This window comes from Mastigoproctus giganteus, chromosome 6 (genome assembly GCF_048544385.1).
Source record: "Mastigoproctus giganteus isolate SK-2022 chromosome 6, ASM4854438v1, whole genome shotgun sequence".
NCBI classification, from domain to species: Eukaryota; Metazoa; Arthropoda; class Arachnida; order Uropygi; family Thelyphonidae; genus Mastigoproctus; species Mastigoproctus giganteus.
The window spans coordinates 175,578,086-175,597,392 of NC_143580.1; the positions used below are offsets into that span (position 1 = coordinate 175,578,086).

General features: G+C 37.3%; 1 protein-coding gene across 1 annotated transcript in view; it reads left to right on the plus strand.

The window, feature by feature from the left end:
• LOC150084765 (cilia- and flagella-associated protein 61) overlaps nucleotides 1–19,307 on the plus strand; it is a 135,221-nt gene that overhangs the window by 19,897 nt on the left and 96,017 nt on the right. Inside the window, exon 2 of the mRNA XM_090375522.1 lies at nucleotides 5,311–5,487. Within this exon, the coding sequence (XP_090231648.1) occupies nucleotides 5,311–5,487 (177 nt within the window). The remainder of the gene's footprint in view (nucleotides 1–5,310; nucleotides 5,488–19,307) is intronic.

Consider the following 19,307-nt stretch of genomic DNA (forward strand, 5'->3'; position numbering starts at 1 on the left):
AGCTCTCATATAGACCCATAACAACGCTGAGTTGTCGTCTGATCTCCTTACACTCCTTCCATCGCACACATACAAAGACATCCCCCATGGCAGTATCATGTCCCATACTTGACTGCTCCGCAAACATCAAACAAATAGTGCATCTTAAAAGGCTGTGATTCAGAGGACAACTGCCCCCCCTCCCTCAGTTCTCCCCTGGGCCACAGCATTCCCATTAGCTTAAGCCTTTTGCTTTGCTGCTCTGGTTTGAGTCATGATTTAGATTTACTTTCAATAAAATTTCAATTTCTGTACAAAATTAAATCCTAAACTTATATCCAAACACAGTTATAACGCTATATTTATGTTTCAGTAACGAGTGTTATCTACGGAATATTTACGTTTCAGTAACGAGTGTTATCTACGAAATATTTACGTTTCAGTAACAAGTGTTATCTACGAAATATTTACGTTTCAGTAACGAGTGTTATCTACGAAATATTTGTTTCAGTAACGAGTGTTATCTACGAAATCCCTTTATATAACTTCCGTATCAAGTTATGTATTAATTATTTATTTTTACTAATTATTTATGTTACGTAACCTAAGTGGTTATATGTATAGTTAAAAGTACAATTTAATTGCCAATGAAGTTCGACAAGATTAATAGATTTTACTGATTAATTTTCCCGTAACAATGGCATTTACGAATGGTAAACACGTGGATTTGATACTCTTTCCGATACTAAGTAATACCTACAAAATCTCTATCTAAGTTACTTTAAACTTAAGTACCATAATAGGAATATAAAGCTACGCTAGAAAATAAGTTAATATGTCGATTTAAACTAATAAAGCAGAAAATAAATCATGAGGCCCTGAAGCCAAAAATCTTTGGGAATAGTGTTATTTATATGAGATATAGCTCTCTTCCTGGCTCATTATAATCCTCAACATTTTTGCACCATTAAAACCAAAAAAACGAATCCACAAGATATACAGTAGATCATGTCACAGATAAACACAGAGGTTGCAGAAGTGATCAACAACTCCAACTTCTTCCTGAGCGACATAATTCAAAAGTACTAAAGTTTTTAAGATGGCAATTCCTAAAAAAACTGACCTAACTTGCAATTATATTTATAGACATATTATTTTCAGTGAGCCAATATGAGATGAATAATTTCCCTACAGAGCCATTGATTCAATACTTTATAAGACTGCAAAATATGAGTATCACATGTTATGTTGAATCAATGACCTTGCAGATTTGAATAGCATTAGCATTAGTAGAGGCATTTGATGCAAGAAAGCAAGCTTATGCAGCATCAGCCAAAAAAAAAAAAAAAAAAAAAAGTAACATAAATAAATAAAAATAACCACTTCCACTTCACCCCTCTGTTCGTTCGAAATACCTGTCCAGCTGAGCCTTAAACTTATTTAGGCTATCAACTTCCACGACAAGGGATGGAAGTCTGTTCCACCCACCAACCACCCGCTGGCTAAAGGCAAATTTCCGCACATCTATCCTACATCTGTCTTTCCTCAATTTGAATTTATGCCCTCTCAGGTGATTTTTCTGAGCTAGAGGAAGAATCCCATCAGCATTGAGCATGCTCAAACCATTCAAGGCTTTGTACACCTCTATCAGATCACCCCGCTGGTGCCTAGTTTCCAGACACTGTAATTTGCAAAACTTAAGCCTTTCTTCGTAAGAGAACCCCTTTGTCCCATTCACCAATCTAGTTGCCCTTCTCTGTACTCGTTCCAGCAGCTCTACATCCTTCCTGAAATGAGGCCTCCAGGCCTGTATACAGTACTCTAGGTGTGGCCTGACCATTGCCTTATACAAGGGAATAATCACCTCCTTATCCCTGCTAGAAAAATTCCTATATATCATTGACAATACACCATGAGCTACTCTTGCAGCTCGTCTGCACTGCTCAGAGAACTTCATATCTGCCTGCACCACCACCACCCCCAGGTCCCTTTCATTCTCTACCACTGTCAGTGTAGTACCACAGAGTTGATACGTTGCTCTGGGGTTGCTGTTTCCCATATGTAGTACTTTACATTTGTCAATGTTAAACTTCATTTGCCACCTCGAAGCCCATCTGCTCAACCTTTCCAAATCCTGTTGCAGCAGCATAGTGTCAGTAGTGTCCTTGACAACCCTGCCAACCTTCGTATCGTCTGCAAACTTGGACATTAAGCCTGATATACCATCATCAATATCATTTATAAATACAGAAAACAATAAAGGCCCCAATACTGAACCCTGAGGGACTCCACTAATAACATTAGTCCACGATGAGCAGTGTCCATTGATTACCACCCTCTGTCTTCTCCCCCTCAACCACCCCTTTATCCATAGCAGCAACTTGCCTCCAATGCCACACTGCTCCAATTTGTGCAGCAGTCTCCCAAGTGCAACAGTATCAAAAGCCTTTCTAAGATCCAAGTATATAATATCAAAGTTATTCCCTGCATCCAGTTCTTTTGTGACTGCATCATAGTATCCAATCAAATTGGTCAGGCAAGACTTCCCCTTAACAAAACCATGCTGTGTCCTAGCTATAACTGAAGTCTTGTCTAGATGATCCTGCAGTGCTTCTTTCACCAGTGCCTCCATTAATTTTCCGGGAACAGAAGTTAAACTCACAGGTCTATAATTACTTGTGTCAGCCTTTGATCCCCCTTTGTGAATTGGGGTCACATTTGCACATCTCCAGTCAATGGGTACCTCCCCTGAGTCCAAGGAAGCTCTCATAATTATGGCTAAGGGTTTGCTTACCTCCTTTGCTGCCTCCTTTGATATAACTGGATAGATCCCATCCACCCCAGGTGCCTTTCTTGTGTTTATCTTCAACAATTTCTCCTCCACTTTGCTCTCAGTTATTACAAGATTCTCTAGCTTACTGCTAGAGTTGAATACACCTCTGGCATTCCCCTCGCTGAATAACTCCTCATGTGTGAATGTCGATGCAAAATATTCATTTAGTTTGTTAGCTACCCGAGCAGGGTCATCAACAGTTGACCCATCGATCTCAAGTGGACCAATCTGATTCATCCCCTTCCTTCTAGAGTTTACATAAGTAAAGAACTCTTTGCTGTTTTTCTTCGCATCCCTTGCCAAGGATCTCTCGTAATCTGCCTTCGCCTGCCTAACCTCCTTTGTAACTTGGTTACAGATCAACTTGTATCTATCATAGGCGTCCGTGTCACGTGTTAATTTGTATGTATCCCATGCATTTTTCTTCTCTGCCATATGCCTCATTAGTTCATCTGACAACCATTTAGGCCTAAACCTTGAACAATATTTCTTAGTTGGTATGTAAAGCCTAGTAGCTTCCACGATAAGTTCTTTGAATGCTTCCCATTTTGAATTTGCTGTTGGCAATATCATCAGTTGATCCCACTGTACAGAATTTAAATACTGTCTCAGTCCATTGTAGTCGCCTTTACGAAAGCAATACCCCTTCCCTTTACCCCTAATGGTAGTTACCTCTTTGAGTAACTCCCACTTCAGCACACTGTGATCACTGCCACCAAGTGGTTCATTTATCTGCAGATTCTTAATGCATGAAGAATCACTACTGATAATCAAATCAAGAGTATTACTCCCTCTAGTTGCCTCCCGAACATGCTGATGTAGAAAACAATCATCCAATAAATCCACAAAAGCCTTGCTACTGTGTGAGTGACCAGCCCCCAAATTCCAGTCAATATCTGGGAAATTAAAATCCCCCATTATAAGACTCTCTGATTTACTGGCCCACTCTATTTCTCCGAACAGTTTCTTATTATACTCATCAGAGTCATTAGGCCTATAGCACACTCCTACTCTCAATTTTGATCTCCCAATGCTTATGTCACACCAAACTGACTCGACACTGCACTGTCCAGCGATGTCGACTGGCTTCACTTCCTTGGATTTTGTGTGTTTTTTAACTAATAGCATAACCCCTCCTCCCTTCCTGTCCTGTCTATCCTTTCTGTAGACATTGTACTCCCCAAATTCCAGTTCTGCATTTCTTTTATCTGTGTGACACCACGTCTCTGAAATCCCCACAATATCTGCCTTTGATGTTTTGAGCAATACCTCAAATTCATCAAATTTATTTACTAAACTCCTAGCATTGGTGTACACACAAGTATACATGCACCTGTTCTTTTTCTTAGCTACCCTAACACAACCCATGTGTTTACTTGTACCCCAATGATTCCCAGCAGTCTCTGAAATATCCTGCATCTTATTTTCCAGGCTGCGGCTCATTCCAATAGAAGCAGTGCAAGAATCACTTTCACCTCTGCCAGTGGCTACTGTTAATCTATTAGTCCTTGTATCCCCCCAATCTAGCAGTTTTCCGACCCACCTAACATTGCCTCGATAGCATCAGCAAACATTCTTGCACCCTTTCTATTTAAGTGTATCCCATCCCTGTAGAAGCAGTCTCTCCTGTTAACAAGTACAGACTAGGCTGAAAAAAATTCTACCCCTTGAGCCCTGCACAATCTTTCCAGGGCCGAATTGATTGACAGGGCTCTCATCATATACTCCCTCCTATCGTGTCTGGGCAGAATTGCAGACACTTTCAATTTCAACCCTAATTCACGGCTTTTTATTACAGCAAATATTACAGCAAAGATTTGCTGTTTGACAATAAAAGCTTGGAGCTCTGTTGCAAGGTTATTTAAATATATGATGAACAGTAGCGATGTCCAGAGGAGAGCCCTGTAGCACTTCACAAGAGGGTAAAATATGAAACTCCTTCAAGAACAACATTTACAGACCTGTTATAGTCAAGTAAAAATAGCAATGCTCTCAAGACAGAGCAAGGTCATTGAAATATATGATGAACAGTAGAGGGTTCAGAGGAGAGCCCTGTAACACTCCATAAGAGGATCAAATAGTGAAATAGACACATTATAGTCAAGTAAAAGTGGTAATGCTCTGCAGACAAAGCATTACCACTCTAAGCTGAATAGAGTCAAAAGTTTTGTCATAAGCTCATGATCCTTACCAGATTAACATGCATGAAGTACAATCACAGGGCTAAATTCAAGAAAGTTGATCTATGGGGCATAAACTGAATTAAAATTCATGGATAATAGGATGAACATATGCACTCAAATTCTTGAAGATTGCAGTTTTGAAGATCCTGGCTGTACAATACCATTTGTTAATGACTGTTAATATAAGAACTTATCTAATTATTAATAGAAAAAATAATACATTTTGTCAAGATAAATTTGTTATAACTTTATATCACTATAGTAACATAAATTAATAATTTATTTAAACTGATTTTGTACAAAAAAACTTTGCAGGGTTCTTGTATCCCTAATGAAGAAGTTGAAGAAAATGTACACTCAACTCTAGAATCTTTAAATATTTCAGTGTACAAAGATTATGAATTAGAAAACATTGACCAGAAACTATTAGTCCCTTCGTTCTCATCAGTAATTATTCGAAGTTCTGAACAACAGAGAACTATTGCATGTAGTGTAAGTACCATTAATTTGTTGGGGGGGTCCTCATTTTGTGTGTTATTTATTTATTGAAAAAATATTTTTCTTAACCATGCGAGTGATGATACCCCAAACATAATTGTTACCTGGTAACAAAGGGCCTGATAGGCCCACCAATTTCTTTTTTATTTCTTAAAATTTTTTTTATTTTACTTCTGATTGCAGTAAACCAATGTTTGCCCTTTTTCTAATGAATTACAATATTTATTAAATGTAATTTTTTATGAAAAATTTGTGATTTTCACAGTTGTAATTTTCAACATAATGAAACTTTTATTAATTCTGTTATAAAAAAAAAATAAAAATACTATAAACAAAACAAATAACATAAAATTACTAGTCTCTTCCATTTTCAAGTTCATAAATCCTTTTAAGCATACAAAAATTCAAACTAACACATGCATGTGTGTTACTATATTTTGTCAATTAAATAAATAAATAAATAAACAGATAAATAATAATAGTCAAGATAATGAATCATTTTATACACTAATTAAACATAAAACAAGCAGTACCTAATGTCAGTGGTGGCAGTTATCCACCAAGATACATATTTACACTTGTGCTGAAGCAGAAAATATGGCAAAAATAAAACTTTATGGGATTCTTCATATTTCATTGTGTCTCACTTAATAACTCTGGGTAAACAACACAAATCACTTAAATCACTGTCAGTTTTCTCATAAAACTTCACTCCTGCTGTCTAAACGTTCTTCTAAATTTATAAAATAAATGTCTACAATGGTCTGTTTTCCCAAATTCCTGGAAATCTGCCACCTTAAGAATTCTGTTGAAACTTGGCAAGTCTCCTAATCTTCCTCGGTTTTTCAGACCTATTGCTTTGTTATCTAATTTTGGTAAGATCCTAGAACATTTGGTCTCATATAGAATCCTGGATTTGCTTCAGGACACAGACAGCTATTCTAGTAATTAGTATAGTTTTCGTTCTGGAGTTGAAGTGCCCTTGTTACTCTTCTGAATTTCATTAATAAATTGTCTTCTAAATACATCCTGGCAATTTTTATTGACTTTGAGGGCGCTTTTGACTCTCTTTGGTGGGAGAGGGCCCCTCATACGGGGCGCCTCCGTAGCCAGGTGGGAAGGAGCAGCAGTGCGCAGCACAAGCTTCTTGATTAGACCGGGGTTCGAGCCCGTCACCACCAAATACGGAGGATGCGGAAAGGTCAAGGAATGACCACCGCATATCCCGGAGCAATATGGCCTTAGTTGCTAATGCTCCTAAAAACCAACAAAACAAACAACAACCCCTCATACGTCATAGAACACTGAGCTATCTTGCTAACCTATACAAACTTATTAGAAATAATTTTTCAGATAGATCTGTTAAGGTTACATCAAATTTTAATGCAGTTTCTCGGAAAGCCTTACATGGATGACTGCAAGGGTCTATTCTTGGAATCCTGTTTTCAATCAACAGTTGCTAAAGGTTTTCCCAAATTATTCATCACTTGCATATGCGGATGATTTAGTTCTTTTTTATGGAAATTCTCACCATTCATTAGAATAAAACGCAAATTCTGTTCTTCAACAACTTTCTCGTTGGTCAATGCTTAACAACTTACTATTTCTTACAGTAAAACTTGTATGATGGTCTTCAAAGACACTCTCTCGCCAACTCATCTTCCTCTCATAAAAATTAATGGTAAATCTCTTCCTTTTGTAACTGCCACAAAATTCCTTGGATTACTGATTGATAATTGGCTTACCTTTCTTCCCCATCAGAATCATCTGTCTGACAAAGTGAAAAAATTTGTTTTTCAAATTGTTTGCATTTCCCGTCAGGACTGGGGTCTGAACCACTAGATTTTGTATACATTATACAAAGTTGTTGTTTTATCATTTACCAGTTATGCTGTTGCAGCCTGGTTTAGATGCACTAAATTGCTTACAGTTCAGTCCAAGGTTAGTTCGATCCAGTGTAGTTTCTTCCTAGTACTAGTTAGGGCATGTAGAACTGTCTCTACTTCTGCCCTACAAGTTTTATCTGATTCACTACCTTTAGACTTATAATTAATTTACCGTGGAGTTTCTTACTTCATTCATAAGGGCCTCACTACAGAATTCAATGGAAATCAAATTGACATGTCCTCCAGTCCTAAACAAGAAAAACAATGAATTTTAAATATTCTTCATGACCGTTGGCAACTTTACTGGTCTGATTCCCAAAGAGGCTTATTAAAAAATTATTTATTCCAGAAGTTACATTTGTTAATAAAAACACTCATAAATGTTTTTCTCCCAGCATTTTTTCTAGCTTTCTTTTAACAGGGCACGGTTCCTTAAATTTTAAACTTGCCTATTTCCATTTTTCCAACTCCAAACTTTGTCTTTGCAGTTGTGTTGAGGATTTGACCCACATTCTTTTCTTTTGCCCTATTTACAATGAATTTCATTCATATATACTGCCTGTCATGGTTCTGTTACTCCTGGTCAGGAATATGTCTTTGTTTCCTCTCCCACTTTCTTTCAGAATTTCTCATGCTCTTTCTTTCTTAAAAGGCAACAATTATTGTTTGAATTATAAACTTATTTTATATTACAGCAGGCGTCCATTATAACGCCGTTCTCTTTAATCTGATTCGCTATAATACTGTTCTTATATTATAACGCTGTCACAGATCACTATAATGCTCTTTTACAGATTGCATTTTTGGCATATTTAACGAAATCATTTTATTTGATGGAGTCGATAGCTTGAAAATGAATAGCAAAACAGCATTAAAATGTTTCCCACGCCGATTTGAGAAATTTTCCCTTGCTCAGTGAAATTTTATCGCACGCTAATTTAATTGCAGTACAGTGACTTGTTATGTAGTTCCGAGATCAACATTTTAAAAAATGATCAAGTATATTGCTTGTAATATTTGCATTATATGCATTTATCCGAAGTCTAGTCATCACTCAGTACAGTATTAGACATCGTGCGTAACGGACAGTTTACTTGAACATTGTATTGTAATTAATGCAACCAATGCAAACAGTTTACTTGAACATTGCATTGAACAATTAATGCAAACAGTTTACTTGAACATTGTATTGTAATTAATGCAACCAATGCAGTTACATTTTCGAGGAGCTAATAATGGCCGATAAGAATGAAAAGGCAACAACGTCTGGGCACAGTACGAAGACTATAAAATACAACTGTTAATCGTATTTAGTAGTATGGACTAGAACCACAGTCTACTCAAAGAACAAGTACTACTGTAATGTCACTCCTGACCACTGGACTACATCATACCATTGTAGTTTATAGAAATCACTGCATGATTTCCATAAACTGTGCATAAGAAACATATAAATGTAAGAAAAAGACTGAATTTGAAAATTAAATTAGACATTTTTAAGCGAATCGATTCCGGTCAACGACAAGCGGATGTGTGCCATAATTTAGGACTTGCAACTTTAACTGTAAGAACAATTATAAAAAAATAAAGAATTAATTTTAACAGCGGGAAAGATAGCTGTTCCACCGCAAGCAACTAGGACTAGGCTGGCTATTAGGATTGAAATGGAAAGACTTTAACTAATTTTATTGAAGATAATATTCCAATGCAGAATTCGGTTGTTAAATATTAAAAAAAAAAAGAGAGAGAGTAAGAGATTAGTCAATATGATGATCTGAAGAAAACTCACCTAAAAAAAAAAAAAAATGTGGAACCATTTAAAACTGGTAAGGGCTTGTTGAATAGATTTAAAATCCAGGGAGAAGCCGCTAGTGCAGATCAAGGAGCCGAAACTTTCAAAAAAGAACTTGTTAAAATTATTGAAGAGGGGTATTATGTGTTATACTTCTCAAAAAGTTTTTAACATAGATGAAGCAGGACTTTTGTGGAAACAAATACCTAAAAGAAGTTTCATATTGAAAGAAGAAAAAACATGCCAGGTTTCAAAGCGGCAAAGGATCGGTTACCTTTATTGTTGGGTGGTAACACTGCAGGGGATTTAAAATTAATACCCTTTTTAGTTTATTTGGAAGAGGGCCAAAGTTCAACCCAAAATCAACACATTTTTCATGATTAAATTCATCAATTAAAATCAATTAAATTCATTATTTTAATTGGAATTTTAAGTTTACTTTTGATACGTAAGTAGTTACCACATAATTATATACGTATGTAATGCAGAATATTTTATCTGTACAAATATTTGAATATTAAATATTTCTATGGCACCAACCGCAACTCACAAATACATATGTTACCTTATGGGAATGCAGTGCTCGCTTAGCATGGATTCACTTAGCACTCTGTTTTTCCGGAACGAATTATCACCGTTAAGCAGGGGTCACCTGTATTAATCAGTACCTATACTTAACTTAAATTCATTCATAATTCCCAAATTCTTTCAGAATTTCACCAAGTTTTTCCCCCAAATTTGTTAAATTCTTAATTTTAAGGAATATTTTCTTGTTGCTATTAGCCTGATAGCACAAATTGTATAAGCTGTAACATTCATATCAACTGTTTGCCCTGTTGTTTTTGACATGTGTTAAAATTTGACATTTTGTAAATATGTTCATATTTTGTAAGTAGTGATTCTAAGTTTATATTTAAATAACACCTTTGTTTTCTTTAGATTCTGTGGTAAAGTATGACAAGAATATAATTTATGCCATTATCTTGTAAAATTTATTGTGCTGTACATCTGTTTCATGTCTTGAACTGACTGGACATTAATTGTTGGACTAGGACATTAATCAACTTTAATGGCTAATTCCTTTTTTCTTTTTTTTTTTTTTCACTCTCTGAATGTGTAATAATTTTTTTTTGTATAATTATTTGTATATTTGTACATCTTTGTATATTTTGTAATTCTGTACATCTTTGTATATTTTGTAATTCTGTACATCTTTGTATATTTTGTATCTCTATAATTTTGAACATATTTTGAATCTGTAAATTTTCTGCATAATTGATTTTGTCTCAAACAGTTTGTATAACTATTTGTTTAAAGATGTATAATTTTCGGTATAATTCCTTCTTTTGCAAACAGTTGAGTGGTTAACTATATCAGGCTGTCTATCTCTAATTGGTTTCCCTATTTTTAAAGAAAGTCTAACTCTAAACAAAATTTCCTTCGATTTGGATTCCTAATTTAACCTGAAATGGTTTCCTTCGTGTTTACTTTATTTTTGTACCTACAGGCATGTCCACTATCACCATAGCGAAACATGGCAGATTTGAACTGACGGTCCAGGTGCTGCCATTCATCAGACACATATACTAATACTAAAATGTCAGTTTTCTCATACATGCCTTAACACCGTGCACAGTTTGTTGTAGTACAGAAGTTATGTTAGTACTTTACCAGAATATCCACAGTTTGAAGAAAAAACTCCCCTTATTGATTGGATTGTCTTAAAATATTTTCCCATTATTGTGTGTTCTAAAGCATGGTTGACTGAGAACTGTGACGTTGTCATTAAGTATGATGTTTGGGTGCATTTTCCCTATAGCTTGTAATTTGAAATTGTGTGAAGGTGTCTGCCTGTTTTTATCTAATGTGGTGACAGTTCTGAGTGTTGATAGGATGGTGTTGGGTAAAATAGAAGGTTTAGCTATTTCTGTTCAATGCTTTTTATTTAAGTAGTGACTACTCTAGTTTATTTTGCTATTCCTCTGATAGAAACTCCACAGAACTTTTTAGATTGGTTTTCAACAAAGCACATTCAGTGCTTTGTTGAAAACAGTCAACTCATTCTGGGTTAACAAATGAAGTCACCCAGAATGGGGAACAGTAAATTGGGCTGTGGTATGTATAATGTATGTAGGAAGGATAATCATGATAGAAGTGGTGATAGTATCATGCCTTTTTTCAAAAACAGCCTGAGTGCGGCAAAAGCTTTCCCAAATTCAGAACTTACACATACCGACAAAGAATCTGTTTGGTGTGAAGTAGCATTCCACACAAAAAGATGAAAAGATAAATTGAGAGTGGAGATATGCTACAAACTAGAAGATTGTGATGCAGATGGATGGACAAGCAAGTACGAGTGTCTTATAATGGGTGATTTCACTTTGCCCCTTATTAGATTAGTAGTGTCAAATTATGCAAGGAAGCAAGCTTATACAGAATCAGCAAAAAATAAAAAAATAAATAAAAAACCACTTTCCATATCAACTGCCCATCCCCTCTAAAAGTTTTTCTAGTTCTTCCTTGAATTAATTCCAGCCACTCCTTCCATAACACCAGATGGAAGTTTCCCCCAATAATCAACTATCTGCCAGCTGAATAAAATTTCCACACATCTGTATTGCAAACCTCCTTCCTCAATTTGAAAGGATGCCGCTTACTCAGTCCATTCAAAGCTTTAAACACTGCAGTCAGATCTTGTTATAGCTGCCTAATCTTCATATGCTACAGTTTTCAGAACTGTAGCCTTTCTTGGTGAGGGTATATTTACTCCCCTCACTAATATCAGTGCTGTTCTTCATTCTGACAGCACATCCTTTCTAAAATAAAGCATCAAGACCTGTATGCAATACTCAAAATGTGAGCTAGTCATTGACTTAAACAAAATGACATAGCTGAGTGGTCAGGAGCGTGAGTGCAGTAGCACACGCTCTTTGAATGGACCAGGGTTCAAGCCCGTGACTGCTAAATACAATTAATATTTGTGTTGATGATTTTTTTTTACTGTAAACTCCACTGTCCTGGTGGTCATGCCAGAGTATAAAGAACATTATAATTACCTGCTGGCAAACTTCCTATATATCATTAGACAAAACGCTATGAGCTGTCTTAGTAGCTCTTCTGTACTGCTTAGAGAACTTCATATCTAACTGCACAGTTACTTTGACATCTTTTTCATTCTCCACCACTGCAGTACCACACGTTTGGTGTGTTATTCTGGGATTACTACTAACCAAATGCAGCACTACTTGGTATTTGTCAATGTTAAACTTCAATTGGCATATCTCAGCCGATCTGCCTAAATTTTTTAGATCTTGTTGCAGTAGCATGATTACTCCCCATTAATCACCCTGCCAACCTTCATGTCATATGCAAACTTAGACTTTGAGCCTGATAGCCACCATCAATATCAATGATAAATATAGAAAACAATGGAATTGGCACTGAGTAATGCAGAACTCCATAATAACGGTAGTCCAAGAGGAGCAGTGCCTATTAATAACCACTCTTTGTCTTCTCTCAATGAACCACTCCTTTATTCATTACAAGTAACTTGTCACTAGCACCACACTATTCCAACTCTTCTGCAGTCTGATATGTGTAACAGTATCAAAGGCTTTTCAGAAATCTAAGTACATGCTCTCAAAATTATTTTTTTGCATCCATTTCCTTTGTTACTGCATTACAGCATTCAATCGGATTGGTCAGATAAAATCGCCCCTCAACAAATCCATGTTGTGATCGCAATATGACTGCATTCCTGTCTAGATGGTCCTTTTTTTTTTTTTTTTATGAAAACCCCAAACTTGAGAGGTATAAAACCTACAGTATTTAGTGCCATGCATGGGTTGGAGGTTGAGAAAACAAAAGAAGATATTTCTTGACATTAGACTTGAAATTCTGTAGAGTAATTTTCAGGAAATACATATGAAGGAAGGTTGTTCCAGAAAACAGCAGTTGAATGAATAACCAAGGAAGATGAAAAGTTGGTTTTTCTGTGAGTTTGAAGTTGGACAGTAAATGGATGTTGGCTGGTGGTGACACTTGTTTGGGCTGTTTTGAAAGAGAGAGTGGGAATTATAGAAGCCAATTCAGAAGAACATTGCCCATGGAAGTATCTGTAGAAAAAGCATGCAGCAGAAACAGTACATCTATGAGACAGAGGGTGGAGAGACTCTGTTAGAGATGAGTCTTTAATTAACCTAGCTGCCCTCTTCTGAATGGAATCTAGAAGCCTGAGAGAGGTTTTGGGGCACCGGCCCAGATGTAGGAACATTATTCCATGGTAGGGTAGTTTTGCGATTTATACAGAATGAACAGCTATTTGGAAGAAAAGTAACGCTGTGAGTGAAAGAGAAAACCAAGTTTTTTAGTTTCAGAGGAAGCAATATTTGTAATGTGCATGTGCCAAGAGAGATTAGAAGTCAGGGTAATCCCCAAAAGATATATATCATCTTGCCTAGAAATCAGAGTGTCACCAAAGATAAGCATAGGAGCAGAAGAATCCATTTTCGAAATATAAGACAGGACTGAATTTCTGAAGGATTGAAATCAACTAAGTTGTCTTTGCCCATTGGAGAATTACCTGGGGATCAGCATTTAAGGAATTGGTAGCAGATATTCGAACAGTTGAAGCTGATGGAAGAGGACAAGGTTTCTCAAACTGGAAAGTGGAAAGCAATGGGCTATCATCAGCAAAACTATGGATAGAATTTCCAGTCAGTGGAAGAAAGTCATTAATATACAAGAGGAAAAGAGTGAGGAAAAGAACTGAACCTTGGGGGACACCAGCATTAGTGGAGAAATTAGAAGACAAAGAGCCATCTACCATCACTCTCAGTGAGCAGTCAGAGAGAAACTGGATAACCAATTACAAAAAACAGTTGAAAAACCATAAGATGGAAGCTTGTTTAGAAGACCTTTAGGCCAAACACAGTCAAAAGCCTTTGAGATGTTACGAGCAACTGCTTGTGTTTCACCAAACTTTTCCATTGAATTTGTCCATAAGTGGGTAACATAAGCCAGAATATCACCAGTGGATCGACACTGACTGAATCAGTACTGGCTATCGTTGATCAGACGGAAGGTTTCTAGGTAGTTTAAGAGTTGGCAGTTAATTGATTTCTCCATTACCTTAGAAAGAGTAGAAGTAATTGCAGTGGGGTGATAATTGCATGGGAGGTGTATTTATCACCTTTGGAATAAGAAAGTGAAAAAAAGGCGGCAAAGAACAGGAGTAAGTTCAGGAGCACAGGTTTTCAGAAAAAGTGGAGAAATAACATCAGGACCTGGAGCTTTCTTAGCATCAAGATTCATTAAAATCGTTCAGACATCATTTTGATGGAAGACCACAGGAGGCATTGAATGGAGCATGCTGGGAATGGTGGGAGGTATTTTACCAAAATCATTAATATATGAGTTGAAAGAAAAATGGGATACTAGCAGGTCAGCTTTATCCTTGGCTGAAGGTGACAATGGAACCATCTTGTTTTGAAAGAAGTAGGAACAGAGATGGGCAAAAGTTGCATCCAGTAGCTTTGGCAAGAGACCAGAATGCTTGGCTACCATTAGGGCAAGAAGCAAGTTTTCTACTCTAAGCCTGTTCAAAATATAGTTTGGACTGATTAATAACTGCTTTACAATTGTTGGGAGCTCTAGTGTAGGAAGAAAATGAAACTGAAGAATAGGAAACAAGCCAATTACAACATGCAACCTTCTTCCCTTGAACAGCCTTAGCACATTTATTGAAAAACCAAGGTTTAGATAAAGGACGAGATTTTAAGGCAGAATGTGGAATAAAGAATTCCATTCGTACAAGAATAATTTCACTGACACGATCTGAGCAAATGTTAACATCAGAAGTTTTGAAACAATAATCCAACTAAGGAAAAGAAGAAAAGAAATCTCACAGGTCATCCCATTTTGCATTCTTGTAATGCCAAACAACACGAGGTTGGAAATAGCCATGAGATAAAGGCTCCATTGGAGAAGAGACAATCACCAAGTTGTGATCTGAGATGCCTGAAAGACGACTCACTTCTACTGTGTACTTAGAAGGGTTGTTTGTGAGAAAAAGATCAAGTGTATTGGCTGTATAGTTAGGATTGTCCGGAATTCTGGTAGGTGAATGAACAATCTGTGTGAGGTCGTTAGTAATTGCAAAAGCCTCAGCATCTTGACCAGCTGGGTTTCTACCATTAGAAAATGGAAGCCAGCTGGGGTTGTAAACATTAAGAGTTCCAAGTGATTAGTGGAGTTGAGACAACGGTAGAGACAACAGATGAATTTGACAGAATGAGGTAGAGAGATTTTAAGCCAGAGAAGATCGAAAAGAGGAGATTCCAAATTACCAAGTTTCTGACAGGGAATATCGGAAATGACATATGCACAAGTAGCACCTTTGAGGCGAAAGGAATTATACAGCAAATAATTTGGGCAACTAAGATGAGCAGTGATTGAATCAACCAATAACTGAGATTCTGTCAAACAAATTACATGGGGGTTTGGAAGACTGCAAGTGGAAATGGACATCATTGAGATTAGAACTGAAACCACGTATATTTATGAAATGAACTAGGAAGTGTTGGGGAAGTTTAGATCTTTTTGCAGATAAGTTGCTCTATTAGTTTGACAATTCGTGGTGTATTCAATAGTAAGAAAAAGTGGAGAGGGGACATGCTGTATGAAGTAATGAAATTTTGGATATGGTGTACACATTGTAAGAGTATACCCAGATCCTTGACATAACATGGCCTGAACAATGCCCCCCCCCCTCCACTCTGCCAGATAGTGACCGGACTCCCTCTGGTCACTATCTGGCAGAGTGGAGGCAGCAAGATTATATACTAACTGATCCGGAAACTTCCTAGAGAGTTACCAATATGTTTGGTCCAGTGCCCTAACTAGCGGCCAGTCTGCAAACACCATTTTAGAGCTGTACCCTCGAAATGTAAGGAAGTTTGGGTCTTGCAATGGGATTCATCATAACCTCAAAGGTCATCAGTCATACTGCATGACGGAAGAGATGGGGAAAGGTTGACTGGAACTTAGCTCAGGAGACTAAACATGGGTTACATCAGTTCAAGCCTAGTGTTGCCTGATAACACAGAGGGGCGGCATTCCTCCATGTGGTTTGGGCACCACACCTCAACCCCTGCTTACGTTGGTTCACACCTGGGTGGTCACCCATAGTGTTCTTGCACATGGGGGGTTATACCCAAGATTGCTAACCCACCATCATGAAGGTGCAAGCAGAGGATTTGGCTGTCACAGACTGCCCGGGCTTTGCTGAAATTGGATCCACTGGACTTGATTGTCACCTGAATATCAGTTCCATCAGCGTTTTAGACTCCCAGTTAGCAAGCACAGCTTGTTTGGCATATCTTAGAGAATATCTGCAACAGCCTTAACGGACCAAACTTCATTACTTCGTTAACCAGTAACTACATTACTTCTTTAACCAGCGACTGCATTATTTTTCTAGGAATAGAAGTAAAGTTAACAGATCTGTAATCCTTTGATCCCCTTTTGTGAATTGAGGATACACTTGCACTTTTCCTGAATCCAAATGTTATCTCATAATTAGGCCGAAGGTTCGCTGACATCTTTTGTTTTCTACTGTAATATAATTTGATATGTAATATAATTGGATATTGGATAATCCCTGATTCCATTATGCCATTTTTACATTTAGCTTCAACAATTTCGTTTTAACTTTCCTCTCAGTTAGCTCCCTGTTTTATTCACTTCTGGCATCCTCATTGACATCATAGAGGCAACCTGATTGGGGTGTTTAAGGATCTGATAGGCTGTTTGTTGTTTGTTATTTGGTTTTTAGGAGCATTAGCAACTAAGGCCATATTGCTCCGGGATATGCGGTGGTCATTCCCTGACCTTTCCATATTTGGTGGTGATGGGCTCGAACCCCAGTCTAGTCAAGAAGCATGTGCTACACACTGCTGCTCCTTCCCACCTGGCGACGGATGCGCCGGATCTGATAGGCAACAGTAAAATGAATGAGGATGAACTTTTAACTGTTATAAATAATTCTAGAACTAGGGGCCATAAATTCAAGTTACAGGGAGAGATGTTTAGACTGGACTACAGGAAGATTTATTTTAGACAGCAAGTTATAAATTACTGGAATAAGTTAGCTACATGGGTGGTAGAGGCTGACAGTTTGGGGAAATTCAAAGGTCAGCTGGATAATTACCTACGGGAGGAGGGAAATTCATAGGTTATCTATTTCCTTTTCTCTTATTGATTATTTTTTTAAAATTTTCTTATTATTGTTATTTTTTTTATTTTGGCTGGTGCAGCATAAACCATAGGCTTCCTTTACACCATATGACCATTACTAATGCTAATACTAAGACTGTCTTGCTCAGATTGCGCATTTGAAGGGGCATAAATTCAAATTGAGAAAAGACAGTTACAGAATCACAGAACTTTCTAGCTCTGACTGACAAACTGACTTAAAATGAATAAATAATATCTACATAAAATACTAAAACAGAGAAAAAATATAAAATAAAATAAAAGTGTTAAAATACAATAAGATAAAAGCATTAAAATACAATAAAATATAGATAAAACTAATAAAATATACAGTAGCTTTTGAGATGAAGTGCCTAGTCGGTCAGCTTAGTCGGTGAATGTTGTATTACCGTATGTATACCAGGTGGTTATAAAATAAGTGTCTCTATTCAGGAGACCCTAGTGTCAAAACAGTTAGAGATAGCGCTGTGAAAATCGATGGGTATATCATTTAGGGTATGGGGAAGTGATTTGTATTCTACAAATCACTTCCCCATAGAATTTTTAGATTAGTGAATGGAACAAAGGGTTGCTCTTACGAAGAAAGGCTTAAGTTCTGCAAATTACAGTGTCTAGAGACTAGGCACTGGCGAGGTGATCTGATAGAGATGTATAAAGCCTTTTGTTTGAGCATGCTCAATGCCGGCGGGATTCTTCCTCTTGCTCACACTAATCACTTGAGAGGGCATAAATTCAGATTGAGGAAAGACGGATGTAGGATAGATGTGCGGAAATTTGCCTTTAGCCAGCGGGTAGTTGGTTGGTGGAACAGACTTCAATCCCTTGTTGTGGAAGTTGATAGCCTAAATAAATTTAAGGCTCAGCTGGACAGGAGGTATTTCGAATGAATGGAGGGGTGAAGTGGAAGTGTTTTTTTTTTTTTTTTTTGGCTGATGCTGCATAAGGTTGCTTTCTTGCATCATATGCCTCTACTAATGTTAATGCTAACAAAAGAAATTAATTCAAATTTCTGCCACCAGGGGAGAAATTGGCACTGTAAACACGAGATGGAATACTTAACTTAGGATTAGATTTTAACATCAGAACTTAGAAATCTACAGATATTATTCTATGTGCTTTCCTTCACTTGAGATGACATTCTGAAAATGGAGGACTGCATGCAATACAGTTTCACGTAGCATCTCATTGAAGATGTTGGCTACATGCTGTTTAATGCTTGCTTTCAAATTGACAAGCATCTGTATGCCACCATGGTAAACTCTGTCTTTCAAGTATCCCATAGCCAGAAATCACAGGAATTGAGATCTGCCGATCGGGCTGGCCAGAACTGTGGAAAGTCTCTAGAAATTATGCGATCATTTCCGAATGTTGAACGGAGCAGTTCCTTCACTTGTCAACCAACGTGAGGAGGGGCACCATCTTGCATGAACACTCCGGTCTCCAAGCATTGCCTTTCTTGCAGAGTGGGAATAATGTGATCTCTTAGGAGACTGGCGCCTCCGTAGCCAGGTGGGAAAGAGCAGCAGTGCATAGCACATGCTTCTTGATTAGAGCGGGGTTCGAGCCCGTCACCACCAAATACAGAGGATGCGGAAAAGTCAGGGAATGACCACCACATATTCCTGGAGCAATATGGCCTTAGTCGCTAATGCTCCTAAAAACCAAATAACAAACATCTTAGAAGAGCACAGTACTGTGCACTAGTTACCATACACCTTACAGGCCATGAGGTGTAGACTCTTCAAAGAAAAATGGTCCAATTATAAACTCTGCTGTGAATCCACACCATACTGTAACATATGGACTTTGTAGTGGTCTTTCATGCAAAGCAGATGAATGAGAAGTTCCACATATTCGGCAGA